Raw genomic sequence first — 17,832 nt, 5'->3', positions numbered from 1 at the left:
AGAAAAACTAGCACCTATTCTCCTCAAACTATTCCAAAAATTTCAAGGAGAAGGAAGATTTCCAAAACCGTTTTATGAGGCCAGCATAATTCCAATTCCAAAACCAGATATAGACACTACAAAGAAAGAAAACTACAGGCCAATATTCCTGATGAACATAGATGCCAAAATTTGTAACAAAATACTAGCAAATCAAATCCAGCAATACATTAAAAAAATTATTCACCATGACCAAGTGGGAATCATCCAAGGGATGCAAGGCTGGTACACTATTTGCAAATCAATAAATGTGATAACACCACATAATCAAAATAAAAGGTAAAAACCATATGCTCATATCAATAGACACTGAAAAAGCATTCAACAAAGTCCAGCACCCATTGCTGATAAAAATACTCAGCAATGTGGGAAAAGGCCATATATGAAAAACCTACAGCCAACATCATACTCAATGGGCAAAACTTAAAGCATTTCCCTTACGAACAGGAAAATTCAAGGACGTCAACTTTCACCACTTTTATTTAACATAGTACTGGAAGTCTTAGCCACAGCAATTAGACAGGAAGAAAGAATAAAAGGAATCCAAACTGGAAAGAAGGAAGTGAAAATGTCATTATTTGCAGATGACATGATATTGTACATAGAAAACCTTAAAGACTCCATCAAAAATCTACTCCATTTAATCAACAAATTTGGCAAAGTAGCAGGATACAAACTTTACATTAAAAAAAAAAGTGACGCCATTCTTATGTACCAATAATGAACTCACAGAAAGAGAATCTAAATATATATATATATATATATATATATATATATATATATATATATATTTCATTTACCATTGCGGCAAAAATATAAGATACTTAGGAATAAACTTAACCAAAGAAGTAAAGGACCTATTTGCAGAAAACTACAGGACATTGAAAAAGGAAATAGAGGAAGATTTTAAAAAGTGGAAGCACATATCTTCTTCATTGATTGGAAGAATTAACATGATTAAAATGTCCATGCTACCCAAAGCAATCTATAGATTCAATGTAATCCCCATTAAAATAACAATGACATATTTCACAGAACTAGAATAAATATTTCAAAAGTTTATATGGAACCAAAAAAGACCCCAAATAGCCACAGCAATCTTGAAAAAGAAAAAACAAAGTAGGAGGGATCACAATACCACATATCAGGTTATACTACAAAGCCACGTAATCAAAACAGTCTGGTACTGGCACAAGAATAGGCATATAGATCAATGGAACAGAACAGAGAACCCAGAAATAGACCCATGACATTATGCTCAATTAATATTTGACAAAGATGGCAAGAGCATACAATGGAATGGAGTAAAGACAGCCTCTTTAATAAATGGTGTTAGGAAAACTGGACAACTACATGCAACTACACCATACACAAGAATAAACTCAAAATAGATAAAAGACTTAAATGTGACTTGTGAATCCATAAAAATCATAGAAGAAAATGTAGGCAATAAAATTTCAGACATCATATAAAGCAGAATTTTCACTGATACAACACCTAAGGCAAGAGAAACAGAAAAAAAATGAATATATGGCACTACATCAAACTAAAAAGCTTCTGCACAGCAAAACAACAACAACTAAAAACAGCCATCAAAATGGAAAGGGAACCCACTATAGGGGAGAGCATAACTTTCAACAATACATCAAATAAGGGGTTAATTTCCAAAATATATGAAGTATTCATACAACTCAACATAAGAAAGACAAAAAACCCAATTAAAAAATGGGCAGAGAACCTAAAGAGACACCTCTCCAAACAGGACATACAAATGGTCAAGAGACATATGAAAGAATGCTCAGTGCCACTAATCATCAGAGATGCAAATTAAAACAACTATGAGGTATCACCTCACACCTGCCAGAATGGGCACCATCAACAAATCATCAAGCAAGTGCTGGTGAGGGTGTGGGAAAAAGGGGAGTCTAGTATACTGCTAGTGGAAACGCAGACTGGTGCAGCCACTATGGAAAATGATATGGTATTTTCTCAAAAATTAAAAATTGATATGCCATTTGACCTTGTGATCCCACTTTTAGTAATATATCCTAAGAAGCCTGGAACACCAATCAGAAAGAATATATGTACCCCTATGTTCATAGCAGCACTCTATATTTGCTAAGATCTGGAAACACCCCAAATGTCCATCAATAGATGAGTGGATAAAAACCTGTGTTACATATATTTAATGGAACACTATGCGGCTGTAAGATAGATCTTTTATCCTTTGAGATGACATGGAGGGACCTGGAGATTATTATGTTAAGTGAAATAAGCCAATATGAAAAAGACAAATAACACGTGATCTCACTTATTTGTGGAATATAATGAACAACATAAGCTGATGAACAAAATAGACAGAGACATAGAAAGAAATATGGTTCAGACTGACAAACCTTGGGGGCGGGGGGGATAGATGAGATAAACCAAAGAACTTATATACAGGTTTGTGTAATCAATGAACATAGACAACAATGCTGGGAGTGGGGGTGGGGGGAAGGATGGGGAGGAGGGTGTCTGGGGGGGAAAGAGAAACATCTATAACAAAAATGAATTGACAAATAAAGAAGTGAAAAATTGGAATGTGGAGATGGTGTTGGGAGTTTGAGGAGAGAGAACTTGTGAAATAGTAAATTTTAAATCAAAATTAAGGGACAGGAAAGCTATAGAGTTTTTGCCTGGTAGCATTAAGGCTCTGATTGAGGTTCATGGTCATAAAATTTAAACTGACATTAGTCACGTGATTGTGTAGTTTCCTCCAAGTTTAGGTGTGTGCCTTTAGGCTTCTAGGGGTGTATTTAGACTTAGCCAAAGTTATGATTTTGCCAGGAAAGCAACACAAAGTGAGAGAGGGAAAGGAGAGTATATATGTAAAAGGAGTAATTATAAAGATTAAGCATGCCATTTGAGTTAGGAAAGGAGAGGAGTGAAGACAGGCAGTAAGAGCAAGAGATGGTGAAAAGCTGGTAGAGCCAATGGACTGAAGATTCTGGTGAGGTTGAAGGATAGTGGGGTCTGGGTACCAAAGGGAGCTGGAAGAAAAAGAGGTGATGGTAATAGAGAAGTATGTTTGAAGTTGAATTATGTAGGGGCTGCTATAATTGTTATGATAAGGCCTAGGTTATATCCATGAGAGTGAGTAGCTGAGATGGGGTCAAGGATGATGTCATGGAGGGGAAATGTTCAAGGAACTGAATAAGCCAGTGTGTCAGAATGATCATTCTTGAACTCCCCAGGAATTAAGATAGGACTACTATCAACAAGAATGACTGCATTCCAGGATCTAAAATCCTTGAGGAATAAGGAGGGGGAAAACTGAAGTTTGGTAGATGACAAAAACAAAGAAGACTAGTCGGTGACAAGCTGTCAAAAGCTGAAAGTTTTGCGGGAAATAGGAAGGGGATGGTCTAAAGGCAGGAATGAGAAACAAGGAAGACATTTACTGGAACTTCAGGCTCTGTGGTACAATGGTGGTTGAAGAGAAATATCATCTGCTTGTCTTGAGTAGGCTTCAGAGGACACATAGACCTCAGGGAAGAGCCTGGTTTCTGCTAGGGGAAAAGACCATGAAGGACAGATTTAGAGAAGAGGTTGAGTATGTAGAGAAATTATCGAATATGCATTGTGTTAGAGGAATAGGAGAGAGGTGTGAGAAGTGAACTAAAGAGGGAATGTGGTCACAGCCTAGTGGAGGTTGTGAGGTGTTGAGGGGTGTCCTGAGGATCTTGGGTTTCTTGTGGTACAGTTACAAATGGGAATGAACATCATCACTGGATGAGTTCTAATAAATTCAAGGCAGATAGGGGTGGCAGGATTTTGAAGTTTGGGTTAGGGAAGGGGTGGTTGGTGACTGGCGTTTCCTGTCCACCCCAAGTGATGTGGAAGTTCAGTCTTATGCCTGGAGCACTGGTTCACACAATGCTCCATATTGCTCCTGGGACCAGAGATCATAAAAATCTGTATTGATAGAAAAAGTGGGCTTGAAACTACACTTCATATTCAGAATAGGATTACCCCTGGGGCAGTGGGAAGGTGGATGGCTATGGGGCTAGGGTCAAGGATGCCTCAATTTCTCTGTAATGTTTCTATTCCTTAAAAAAGACAAAGTAAATATACCCAAATGTTAACATTCAAATCTGAGTGGCAGAAACACTGGTTTATTGTTTTTAATGCTTGGGACATTATAGATACTTAATGAATATATTTGTTCAATGAATCTGCCTTTCTCTTTTAAAAGTTTCTCCAACATACAATCTTCTCAAATTAACACAATGTGCTACAAGACCACAGAAAAGAGAATGGAGAGAGGTGAGGAAGTCTTGAGAAATCCTTGTGTTGGAGTGATTGCTGATCTATGTGGAACTCTACCACCATACATGAGCCAAACGAAAAATATAGGATGCAAGCTAAAGACATAGTCCTATTTCCATTTTACTGCAATGGTCTAAGGTTCTGGGTGAGTATCCAGAAAATGACCTTGAAGATTTAGTCCTTTCAAGTAATTATTGTACCTCCACTCTCCCCTTCCCCAACATAGACACTGGGTGGGTCTGCTGTCCAAAATTTCTGCTCTACAGTGGATTTATTACTTCAGTCTACAGACAAGTATTTATCTAGTGTCTTCTGTGGGACAACCAAAGTGCTAGGAATTAGGATATAAAGATGAATAGTCTCAATAAATTCTCTTCTGATTACCCTAAACTGACTACCACCATGTCCTGTGGCTGAGAAAACTGAAAATGTGACTTTTACATAAAAGAGCACCACTATCTCAATAATGTCTAGCTATGGAGTGAATGATCCTGAACTACCCACCCTGTCCATGAGCACACCTCCTCCATGACCTGGCCAAGATTAAAACAAACAACACAGCATTATTTCCAAATCACTGTTTGGTAGTCGCAGGATACTTAGGCTCCTATGGCTATAAAAAGTCAAGAAAGCCTAACCAGGGCTCCTTTTAGCTTCGATCTCAGAGTTACAGACTTTCTAAGCTAACTGGGGAAGAAGCCTCTGCTTGTCCCTATTATCGTGCAGGAGTGAGTATATTTGGGAAGAAGGTAGAAGGGAAGAGGAAGTAGCAGGAGATGCTGGGCAGGCCTGCAGGTGATCCATTTCTGGATGAATCAGAGAGGGCTTGGACCAGATCTAGGGAGGCGGGTCTGGTACAACGTCATTAAAGCCCTGTTTCAGGAGGTGAGTTCCTGAGGGGATACAGCAGACAGGCCTGCAAGGCTAGAGCGGTGGGAGGGGAAAGCGGTGGGTCTAAGATACCCTGGCCAATCGTAGAGGGCTGGGGCGGGATCAGGGGCAGGGCCTGCTCCAGGGCTTATACTTGCTAGATTCCGGGCGGGAAGGCCAACGTCGGCCGGTGTGTTGAGTGGTCTCCCCCTAGCCGTCTACCTTTCTCCCGTCTTCCAGCCTTCAGGTGAGGACATACAGCTTCTAAGCAGCCAGAAGACTCTGGGGACAGGAAGGCGCGGCGGCCACAGGGTGGGGACTATCGGGCCTTCGAGAACTGGGGAGGCCGGGTTAGGACTGGTGTTTCAGATCTGCACCTCCTGTAGAGTCCGCGCCTTTGTCTGCGGTGGCACCGCCTTCTACGCCTGAAGCCGAGTTCTCCAGGTTGGGGCTCTAGAAGGCCTGAGGGGACGGCCCCCAGAGCGGCTCCTCTGCTGTGGCTTCGGATGCTTAGAGGACAAGAGATTTGGGTCCGGAACGGGCCCTTGGAAGCTGGTCTTTCATTTTCTCCCCTCCTGTGGCCAATAGGTTAGGCTGGGCGCCCGACAACAATGATAGTTTATTTAAAATGTAAGCAAACTACTGCCAACAAACTGGCCTATGTGCCCAGCCTTGTTATTATTTATTTGAAGTCCCTGTTTCCTCACTGGCCAAGGGAGGATCTTAGGGTGACATAGAGGAAAAGGAGGTATATTGGGGACTTTTGGCTGCTTGGGGCCTCTCCATTCTACCCTGGGCACTAGATGTGCATTGCCCCTTCCAGGGTGGGGTCAAGCATGTGCATCAGAGCTCTGCTTTCTGGGGTCTCCTATTGTCTCTTGGTGACAAACCCCTGGAATAGTGACAGGGCATCTCATCTCCTCGCCTCTTCCTCTGCAGAGAAAACATGGTGAAATAAAATAAAAGTCAAGTCTATTTGTTTTATCCCATTCTGCTGAAGTCTATGGTCTGACCCTAATTAGCTGTACCTTCTGACAGTATTTACAAACCAGTGACACAAGGAGCTATAATGAGACGTGTAATTAGTTATGACTGGATTAAATTCCTTCCTCTTTTATTGTAGCTCCTTAATCTACTGTCTTTGAGCAGATAAAATGGATAAAAACTAGCCCAATTTATGCTACCTTTTTTTTTGTATGCTGCTTCCTACCCTCCAAGAAAAATACCCTCCCTTCAAAGTAGTTAAATATGAAGTGAAGATGCTCAAATAGTGCCATCTCCTGTGACAAATTCATTAACTAGTGAAACCCAGTCTTTATTTTTTCTCCTATCTCTATCTGTTGTTGTGCTTATCACTTCCATTTTACCTCTGTTTTGATTTTACAAGTCAGACATATTGGCTCTGAGTTTCTAGAGCATCTTGATTTCTGGTATATCCTGATCCAGTGGCATTTACTGTCTATCAGAAATGGGATAATGATGATATGGAATTCAAAATATTTTAATAAAAACATGACTTTTCTAAGATGTGTGCTATTTCTTGTTCAAAATCTGTGGGTAAAGTACACATTGATATTAGCTATTACTCCTTAGTGTGGTAATAGTTCTACCAGATAAAGTTTGTTTTCTGGTTGTTGTTTTTTTCAGTCTTTTTGTTAGTCAAGATGAGTGATAAGCCAGACTTGTCTGAGGTGGAGAAGTTTGACAGATCAAAACTGAAGAAAACTAATACTGAAGAAAAAAATACTCTCCCCTCAAAGGAAAGTAAGTCACTGGGGCTTTCTAGTTGAGACAAACAATGGTGAAAATCGATACATTCAGTAAATAAACCTTTCTAGTAAAATTTGCCACAAATTAAGCAATAGAATATCACTGTATTTAATGTACCATTTTAAAATAAGATAGCTTTTTAGATATTTTTTTCTTTATTGATTTTAGAGAGAGAGGAAGGGAGAGGGAGAGAGAGATAAAAACATGATGAGAGATAACATTGATTGGTCGCCTCCTGCATGCCTTCTACGGGCAACTGGACCTACAACCTGGGCATGTGCCCTGACCAGGAATCGAACTGGCGACCTCTTGGTGCATGGATCAATGTTCAACCACTGAGTCACACAGGCCAGGCTTAAATATAAGATGGTTTTTTAACTTGGCATATGTAAGTAGTTCTCACAAAATAGGACCTAGTAGTAATGGGGGAATAAAAAACAAAACAAAACTAGGTTTTGTTGAAAAATTAGTAAAAACTGCAATTAAACCAATCTTGGAATATTGGACTTAGCAATGGAAACATCTTAGTTTTGTCCAATTTTTGGTTATTTGGCATTTTTCTGCATCTAGCAATTTGGATCTGTGATCTCATCTCTAAAAGGCCATGCACACTGTGGGTATAGCCTTCTCTAAATGATGACAAGATGAAGTGGGAGAACCAGTTTATATCTTGGGTATACATATTGATTGTCTCCCAGGGATTAGAGGGATCACTTTTGCCCTTCTCAGTTACAGTGTGCTGTAGATATTCCAAGCCAAGAGGCATGTTTTATCATGATAGCATTATTTGAAATTTCTAATGTTAGTCAAAATTGTCTAAGAGCATAACTTCCTAATTATACAGTGATAGATAAACCTAATTGTATAGTGATAAATACTTGCTCCTCATTCTCAGAATAACTATGGAAAAAATGACAACAGTATGAATCTATCAAATAGGAGAAAAAACACACAGTTCATGTAGAGTCTAATTAATGTTCAAGTCATTAAAGTGCCCATGCAGATACACAAAGAACACACACATGACTGAGGATTTGTGGTTAGTGCCTTGGCATTCTAAATTTAAGGCAGGTTGGTAGTCTTCAATGACTTGGCAAAGGGCCTTTTTGGAAAAAAAACTGAACTTAATCTTAGGAAAATGCCTTCTTAATGATTTTTTTGTGTTTGTTTTTCTCCCCAGCTATCCAGCAGGAGAAAGAGTGTGTTCAAACATTGTAAAATGAGGATCTTCTCCTAAGAGCAAATTTCAACATTGCCTGAGTGTCTTAGTTTTGTGCTTTTTTTTTTTGGTAAACCTTTGTGTTGTAGAGATTTTAGGCATCTTCTGATGTCTTCTCACCCATACTTCCTAGCTAAGAGGTCAGGGGTAACCAGTGTTGCCTCACCCACATTTTAAACGTTTTCATTGGTGCATAAATTCCAGCTGACAGGTGCTGTCAATAATCTCACATTGATGACCTTGAATCCCTCATAGGATAAGCCACTTGTAACCATCTACAATGGATGTCTTCATTGCTCCACAATCTTCATGAAGTGGCATGTTTTTGCAGCTTCTCACAGTTTGGTTTCATATCTAATGTAGCAATAAAATAATGCATATAATCACTGTGTTAAGGCTCCTGTGGTCCATTCTTGGTGGTATTCTAAGGAAGAACACAAGGGTACACTTTTCAACCAAAAAAATGGGTGTAGCCCGGCCAGTGTGGCTCAGTGGTTGAGCATCGACCCATGCACCAAGAGGTCGCAGGTTCGATTCCTGGTTAGGGCATATGCCCAGGTTGTGGGCCCAATCCCAAGTGGGGGGCATGCTGGAAGTGGTCAATCAATGTTCTCTCTTATCCATGTTTCTATCTCTCTCTCCCTCTCCCTTCCTCTTTCTCTAAAATCAATTTAAAAATTTTTTTTAAATGGGTGCAGGAAAGCTGCTTTAGCAGACAAGTCACATGGAAACAGTACATTTTTGTCTAGATAAAATAGGTCCTGATTTGGGAATGCTAGGTGATTTTCTGTAGAGCTGGAATGATAGAATTTGAGAACCTTTGGGGGAAGAGGTCATGTGGACTAGGCCTTATATCTCAAAAATGAAGAAATGAAAACACAGGGTCTGAAGTGATCTAAGGTGAATAAGGGCTGGAATTTTAGCTGAACTCTTTTTGTGTCTGGAAAGTGCTTTTCAACTTAAGAGGAGACACCCAAGGCTGGAGTTGGATAGGGAAGGACATCCCTGGGCTTCTGCTCCAGTATCTTTTGGACTACTTCCCTGGGCTTGTTGGTGCTCAGGAATTTCTCTGAAAAAAACCTCAGAGGCAGGCTCAACCAAGTCAGAGGTGGCTTCCCTACCACCTGTGAGGAAGGCAATGGTGACTGCTGGAGGACACTGCTGCCCTTTTCATTGTTGCTGCATTCCCTGAAGTCATGGGCCTTTCACTATCTGACTGGGTGAAATTCAGTGAGGAGAGACTGTCACTAAGTCACACCCGGTTACATGTGATTTGATAGGCTCCTGCTGGACATCACACCCACTAATCAGAGTGGGAATACATTGACCTCTAAATTTTTTGTGACTGCCATCAGAAAGTCTTTGAAAATTGCTATATTGGGCAAAAGGTCATATGACAATGTTAGCTGGTTGTAGAAATTTCCATTTTGGCTCCTTGAGGGAGTCTTACCTCCCTAACCCATATCCACATGCCATCTGAATAACTTGCACCATGTGGATGAAAAGAGGCCACATACTAAACCTGATAAGCTCAGGGGAAGCCTGCATGATGGCCTTACAAACTCAGAGATGTAAAATAACCACAAAGGATGGTCTAAAATTAAAACTTTTCAACTAAAAGCAGTTTATGGTGGATAGTCATGTCCTAGGCCAGTATCTTCCCTGGCAAAGGTCAATTGTTACCTTAACTGAGCCTATCCATTGTCTTTTTGCATCTACAATAACATATCTCTGAATGTCAAAGTAATTTTCCTTTTTCAGACCCCTCAAAGCACAGGAACCGCTCTGCTGCAACCACAAATCCCCTCATTGTTATTGAGTTAATTGTTGACTGTTAACTATTCTATACTCACCTATGTAAAAGAACTATGTCTACCATTTTTCTTCTTATCTAATCCCAGAGGTTTCCCCGCTTTGCTTTTTCCTGCCTCCCTAATCTATCACTAATGGATTTCATGTAACCCACTTATATCTCCTCTTTTGATTGTAATGTATAAAATAAGGTACAAAACTGCCATTCTCCGGAGCATAATCTCAATCTGTTGAGATTTTGTTTCCTGGCACTAGTTGACAGTTTGGCTCAAATAAAGTAAAAAAAAAAATTCTTCACAGGTTAGAATGTTTCTTATGTTGAAATTTACTTGGTGTAGTGTGGCAGGATTCCAAAGAAGCTCACCCGGGACCACCCTGTGGATCCAGATCCTGTGCTAGGATCCAGCAAGGAACCCATTGAGCCCCACAGGCTTCCCACCACATTGGGTGTATTTGGGCGAGTTGTCTTCTTGGATTTAGAACCTTCCCTTCTTGTAGAGGGTCTGACTTTACTTGAGCAGTTCTTAGAAAATCCTCAAGGTGGAGCTAAAAGATAGGAGTTGAAACGGATGGCTGGTTTTGATGTTGACTTTTCAACTGTAATTGCTTTCTGAGAGTCTGATCAAAAATCTTCCCTGCATAAATGAGAGCTGAACTCATTGAACTCTGAAAATAAGGGGCATGCCCTCCCTCCAGCCTGAATCTCGGGTGTTCTTAGGTGACTAAGAATCTTTGTGGAGTTTTCAGAGGTCGTTCTTCATTACATGCAGAGGCCCCATAGGGAAATTCCAACTCAACTGTAATTAAACTTACAGGCTTATGTGGGGGAGTGCCCATAAGGTTTGGTCAACCATCACCTTAAGCCCTTCTGGTTGATTTAGACAGCCGGGAGAGAAACCAAGGCATGTAAGAGGTTTGAATGTGATTAGAGGGGTGAGAGCCTTGTGGAGCTCAACTCATAAGCAGCACACTTCAACCCATTACATAACATCCCTAGAAAATTTGCAGAGACTGCAGATATACAAAGAAAGACTAAAATTAAAATGGGAAATTGCACTTCTAAGGTGTATAAACCTCAAAAATCTCAGCCCCCCCCATTAATAATCCCACAAGGTACATGTAAAATTTGTACAGAATCTCAATTTGTAAGTATTTACAGAAATGGTAACATTTAACTAAAACAGTATCAGCTTGAAATGGCCAAAGTGAGGAAATTTTGACACCTCCAAATTGATTTTTTTTGCGTGCTCAATTACAAAAAGCCAGTTCTAAAATTAAATTGAATGAATGGGAAGTTTATCTTGATTGAAAATTATAAGCTTCTAGGAGGTGATCAGATAAAATATCTTCCCTACAGGAATTTAATAAGAAAATTTTAGAGACCATCTCTGAACTAAAGAAGGCTTCTGAAGCCAATAAATGCTAAGACCCTATTCCTCCACCTTCTATATAGCTCCTCCACTAACCTTTGCTCTTCAAGCTTCCTTGTGCAGACTTGTCCTCCAACTCCCTTCTTCTTCTTCTATATCTCCTCCACTATCATTCCTACTGACATACGGGAAGATGAAAATACAAATTTAGACAAAGGTAATTCAGGAATTCTAACAGCTCCTTTCAGGGAAAGCCTGTCTCGAGTAGAGGGAAACCAACGTTTGTGTATTTGCCTTGGACTGGAACAAAATTAAGAAATCTAACTAAAGTTTTCCCTGATCCTCTCCAGAATGCTGATGGGTTTGCAAAGGAATCTGATTTAACTGTTAGAGCATATGATACTGGCTATTCTGACCTATTCCAATTAATACACCTACTGGTTTCTGAAATCAATGCAACAGAATGGCAGAATAAGGTTTGTGACATGTTCCTGTGTAGACGATTTTTTAAACAGAGAGGTAGACTGGGGAAAAGTCCATCAGCTTTATCAAACCATTTTCCCTCAGAAAATAAACTGCACCAAGATCCAGTAATGTAAAATAAAAAATAAAAAAAAGCCTGACAAACCAGTGTTTCATTTCTTTGAACATTTTTAATAAACTTTCAAACAATACTCAAGTCTCTCTCCAAACAGTTTTATTTATTTTTTTTATTAATTGATCTATTTTTGTTATAGATGTTTCTCTTTTTTCCCCCATTGACATCCTCATCGAGATCCTGCCTCCCCCCCCCCCAAAAGCATTGTTGTCTATGTGTATTGGTTATACATATATGCATACAAGTTCTTTGGTTTATCATTTCCCTCCCCCATACCCATCTCCTCTGAGGTTTGTCAGTTTGAACCCTACTTCTGTGTCTCTGAGTCTATTTTGCTGGTCAGCTTGTTCTGTTTATTATATTCCACAAATAAGTGAGATCATGTGATATTTGTCTTTCTCTGATTATCTTGTTTCACTTAGGATAATACTCTCCAGGTCCCTCCGTCTTGTCTCAAAGGATAAGAGATCTTTCTTTCTTACAGCAGCATAGTACTCCATTGTGTATATGTACCACTGCGTTCTTATCCATGCATCTACTGATGGACACTTAGGCTGTTTCCACATCTTAGCTATTCTAAATAGTGCTGCTATGAACGTGGGCATACATATACTCTTTCTGATTGGTGTTTCAGGCTTCTTAGGATATATTCCAAGAAGTGGGATCACTGAGTCAAATGTCAGTGCAATTTTTAATTTTTTGAGGTAGCACCATATTGTTTTCCATAGTGGCTGCACCAATCTGCATTCCTACCAGCAGTGTACTAGAGTCCCCTTTTCTTCATACCCTCACCAGCACTTGTTGTTTGGTGTTTTGCTGATAGCAGACATTCTGACAGGTGTGAGGTGATACCTCATAATCATTTTAATCTGCATCTCTCTGATGATTAGTGATGTTGAGCATTTCTTCATATGTCTCTTGGTCATTTGTATGTCCTGTTTGGAGAGGTGTCTATTTACGTTTTCTGCCCACTTTTTAATTGGGTTCTTTGTCTTCCTTTTGCTGAGTCATATGAATACTCTATATATTTTGAAAATTAACCCCTTATCTCATTTACCATCGTCAGTTATGTTCTCCCATACAGTGGGTTCCCTTTTCATATTGATGCTTTTCTCTTTTCATGTGTAGAAGCTTTTTAGTTTGATTTAATCCCATGCATTAATTGTTTCTCTTCTCCTAGGCGATGTATCAGTGAATATTCTGCTGTGTGATTTCTGAGATTTTGCTGCCTACATTTTCTTCTAGGGTTGTTATGGATTCATGAGTTACATTTAAGTCTTTTATCCATTTTGAGTTTATTCTTGTGTATGGTATAAGTTGGTGGTCTAGTTTTATTTTTTGCATGTAGCTGTCCAATTCTCCCAACACCATTTATTAAAGAGTCTGTCTTTACTCCATTGTATGCTCTTGCCGCCTTTGTCAAATATTGAGCATGTCTTGGGTCGATTTCTGGGTTCTCTGTTCTGTTCCATCAATCTATATGTCTGTTCTTGTGCAAGTACCAGGCTTTTTTTATTACAATGGTTTTGTAGTATAACCTGATATCCAGTATTGTGATCTTTCCTACTTTATCCTTCTTTTTCAAGATTGCTGTGGCTATTCGGGGTCTTTTTTGGTTCCATATAAACTTTTAGAGTATTTGTTCTAGTTCTGTGAAATGTGTCGTTGGTGTTTTGATGGGGATTGCATTATATATATAGATTGCCTTGAGTAGTGTGTACATTTTAATAATATTAATTCTTCCAATCTAAGAACAAGGTATATGCTTCCACTTTTTTTATATCTTCCTGTATTTCTTTTTTCAATGTCTGTAGTTTTCTGCAAATAGGTCCATTACTTCTTTGGTTAAGTTTATTCCTAGGTAACTTATTATTATTGGTTTTTTTTTGTTTTGTTTTTTTTTGCTGCAATAGTAAATGGGATTGTGTTTTTAGTTTCTCTCTCTGTGAGCTCATTATTGATGTATAAAAACGCCATCATTTTCTTGATGTTAATTTTATATCCTGCTTCTTTGCCAAATTTATTTATTAAATGTAGTAGATTTTTGATGGAGTCTTTAGGGTTTTCTATGTACAATATCACATCATCTGCAAATAATGACAGTTTCACTTTCTACTTCCCAGTTTGGATCCCTTTTATTTTTTCTTCATATCTGATTGCTGTGGCTAAGACTTCCAGTACTATGTTAAATAAGAGTGGTGAAAGTGGGCATCCCTATCTTTTTCTGTTCTTAAGGGAAATACTTTTAGTTTTTGCTCATTGAGTATGATGTTGGCTGTAGGTTTTTCATATATGGCCTTTATTATGTTGAGATATGATCCCTCTATTCCCACATTGCTGAGCATTTGTATCAGAAACGTGTGCTGGATTTTGTCACATGCTTCTTTTTTTACAGTGTCTATTGATATGATTGTATGGTTTTTATCTTTCATTTTGTTTATTTGGTGTATCACATTTATTGATTTGCAAATATTGTATCAGCCTTGCATCCTTGAGATGACTCTCACTTGGTCATTGTGAATAATTTTTTAATGTATTGCTGGATCTGATTTGCTAATATTTTGTTAAGGGTTTTGAAATCTATGTTCATCAGAGATTTTGGTCTGTAGTTTTCTTTCTTTGTAATGTCTTTTTCTGGTTTTGGAATTAGAATTATGCTGGCCTCATAAAATGAGTTTGGAAGTCTTTCTTCTTCTTGAATTTTTTCCAGACAGTTTTAGAGATCATCAAAATGATCCTTTACTAAATTCAGCATTTTTTGAAGGACTAGATGAAGAGCTTATAACTTTGATCAATTAAACTGGCAGACCACCTATACAAATGAACTGGCTATTCTGGCTGATATGTCCTATTAATGCCAGCTCAACCTGATCCAATTCAATGAAACCTCAAAGGGAAACTAGTTGTAGAAGGAAGTATTGTCTCAAGCTCCTGCTCAGGGACATCCAAATTATAAACTTCCCTTTCTTTCTTTTCACACATGAAAGTAAGGGAAATGCTTTAGGATTTCTAACTCAGAAACATGGAGATCATCATAGACCTATGATTGTGATCTCTGCTACATCCATGTTATGTGAACAGACAGAAGAGATAGTGATGGGCTCTTCTTTAACTATGTATTTTCCTCATTCTGTTGAATCTTTGCTGAATTCTCATCACACTCAACACTTCTGTCAGTCTATTGGCTTCTTATGAAGCACTCCTGGTCTCTGCACCTAATATTACTTTAACTCAGTGTAATCACCTTAACTCTGCAACTTTGTTACCCTCTTTGCAGGATGAGGAGACCTACAACTGTGTTTTGCTTACTGATCACCTTCTTGTTCCTAGGAATGATTTACAGAAAACTTCTATTGTTAATGCTGACTTAATTTAGTCCACAGATGGATCTTATCCGAAAGATGAACAGGGACATTATTGAGCTGGATATGCAATAATTTCCATCGTGGACATAATTGAAAGTTCTTATCTACCTGAAATAAAATCTGCCCAGCAAGCTAAACTAATTGCTCTAAACCAGGTTTTTCAATTGGCCAAAAATCAAGTAGCCGATATTTACACTGATAGTTGCTATGCATTTGGTGTAGCTCATGATTTTGGAATGTTATGAAAACAGCGAGTCTTCTTAATTTCCTCAGTATAGCCTATAAAAAATGGAAAACTGGTTGCAGATTTTTTAGATGATATACAGCAACCAAAACAATTGGCAATTATCAAAATCTAAAGCTACCACCATGGAAGAAAAAAGAAATCATTTCACTGATGCTGCAGCTAAGCAGGCAGCATTGAACAGTCAAGTAGTCCAGACCCAATAATGTTCTTTGCTTTCTATTAAACCAAATAAATATTATCTTTTCCAGTTTCAACAGACATCTATGGAAGAAGAAAAGAAAATATGGCAACAGAAAGGGAGAACCTTTGATCCAGACAGACAGACAGACAGACAGATATGGCTTGGACCCAATCAGAAACCTACTTTACCTATAGGGGCCCAACTCCCTGTACTTCTACATGTACATGAACTAACACACTGGGGTCCTAAAAAGATGATTTCATAAAGTAAACAATATTACTGGAAACCTTCTTCCACTGTAGCTCGTAAAGTGTATAGTAGATGTTCTATCTATCCAAAATATAACCCAGGAAAACCACTCCATGGATCCCAAGGACATTGCCCATTTCCTTTAGGTCCATTTGAGGTATGGCAATTGGATTTTATCTAAATTCCACCAGTTCAGGGATACACATATATATTAGTTATGATTTGTATATTTTTTCACTGGGTTGAGGCATACCCTTGCAGGAGAGCAACAGCCTTAATGATTGGTAAATTATTATTAGAAAAAAAAAGTTTCCAATTGGGGAATTCCCTCTGAGTTACATAGTGACCAAGGGATTTGTTTCACTGAGCAAATAAAATCCATCTGTAACATTTGGCCTATACTACATCATTTTTATTGTGCCTATCATCTGCAGTCTTCTGGACTAGTGAAACCAAAATTTAACTAGCCAAAATGTCAGAAGCCTTTAATTTCCCCTGGGCAAAAGCTCTCCCTATAATACTCCTCAACCTGAGATCTACTCCTTTTGGTAAACATAAACTTTCTCCTTATGAAATAGTCACTGGATGCCCTATGCATCTGGATGAAGGGGCATATAAACCAACCTTGCTGAAAGGAGACCTTTTACGTTATCATCGAGGGCTTATTAACCAGCTTAAAAAATTGATGAATTAGTAACTGATTCATTTCATAGTGCACTCTTGGGAGACTAAGATTTTATTTATTTATTTTTTTATTTTTTGTCTTCAAATCTTTATTGTTGGATGTAAAATGTATTACAGATGTTCCACATTTTTCCCCCATTGACCCCCTCCTCCCTACTCCCGCCCCCCCTCCCACGTTTTCCCACACTATTGTCTGTGTCCATTGGTTATGCATATAAGTTCTTTGGTTTATTTCTTCCCATCCCCCCGCCCCGACCCCTTTCCCTTTGAGGTTTGTCAGTCTAGCAATGAATTTGTGCTTCTTAATCCCTTCACCTTTTTCACCCATTCCCCCAACCCCCCTCCCAACTGGCAACCAACAAAATGTTCTCTGTATCTATGAGAATGTTTCTGTTCTACCTGTTCATTTTGTTTGTAGATTCCATTGTTGATAGATATGTATTCATTGCCATTTTGTTTGTTCGTACATTTCATCTTTTTCTTCAAAAAGACCCTTCATCATTTCATATAATAACGGTTTGGTAGTGATGAACTCCTTTAACTTTTTCTTGTCTGGGAAAGTCTTTATATGTCCATCGATTCTAAATGACAGCTTTGCAGGATAGAGTAATTTTGGTTGTAGGTTCTTGGTTTTCATCACTCTGAATATTTCTTGCCACTCCCTTCTGGCCTGCAAAGTTTCTTTTGAGAAATCAGCTGATAGCCTAATGGGAACTACCTTGTAGGTAACTAGCTGCCTTTCTCTTGCTGCTTTTAAGATTCTCTCTTTGGCCCTGGCCAGTTTGGCTCAGCGGTTAGAGCGTCGGCCTGCGGTCCGGAGAGACCCGGGTTTGGTTCCCGCTAAGGGCATGTACTTCGGTTGCAGTTTGTCCCCGGCCCTGGTTGGTCGTGCGGGTGGCAGCCACTCGATGTGTCCCTTCACGTCGATGTTTCTCACTCTCTCTCTCTCTCTCCCTCCCCCTCTATCTGTACAAAAAATGGAAAAATATCCTCGGGTGAGGATAAAAAAAAAAATTAAAAAAAAAAAAAAAAGATTCTCTCTTTGTCTTGAACTTTTTGCATTTTGATGATGATGTATCTTGGTGTGGGCCTCTTGGGGTTCATCTTGTTTGGGACT

General features: G+C 38.9%; 1 protein-coding gene across 1 annotated transcript; it reads left to right on the top strand.

Moving 5' to 3' along the window:
• The first annotated feature begins 5,371 nt into the window (after window positions 1-5,371).
• Window positions 5,372-8,590, top strand: TMSB15B (thymosin beta 15B). Its single transcript, XM_036271488.1, has 3 exons — window positions 5,372-5,467; window positions 6,868-6,984; window positions 8,171-8,590. Exons 2-3 carry the CDS (start codon window positions 6,885-6,887, stop codon window positions 8,206-8,208), a joined length of 138 nt encoding a protein of 45 aa, XP_036127381.1. The 5' UTR covers window positions 5,372-5,467; window positions 6,868-6,884; the 3' UTR covers window positions 8,209-8,590.
• The last annotated feature ends 9,242 nt before the right edge of the window (window positions 8,591-17,832 follow it).

The sequence above is a fragment of the Molossus molossus genome, unplaced genomic scaffold (genome assembly GCF_014108415.1).
Source record: "Molossus molossus isolate mMolMol1 unplaced genomic scaffold, mMolMol1.p scaffold_m16_p_2, whole genome shotgun sequence".
NCBI lineage: Eukaryota > Metazoa > Chordata > Mammalia > Chiroptera > Molossidae > Molossus > Molossus molossus.
The sequence above is the reverse complement of the archived record's forward strand: the minus strand, read 5'-3'. Positions and strand labels throughout refer to the sequence as shown.

Coding starts and splice junctions, on each gene's coding strand:
- TMSB15B (XM_036271488.1), top strand. CDS start 6,885: ATGAGTGATAAGCCAGACTTGTCTGAGGTGGAGAAGTTTGACAGATCA. Junction 6,985..8,170: donor TACTCTCCCCTCAAAGGAAA/GTAAGTCACTGG, acceptor TTTTCTCCCCAG/CTATCCAGCAGGAGAAAGAG.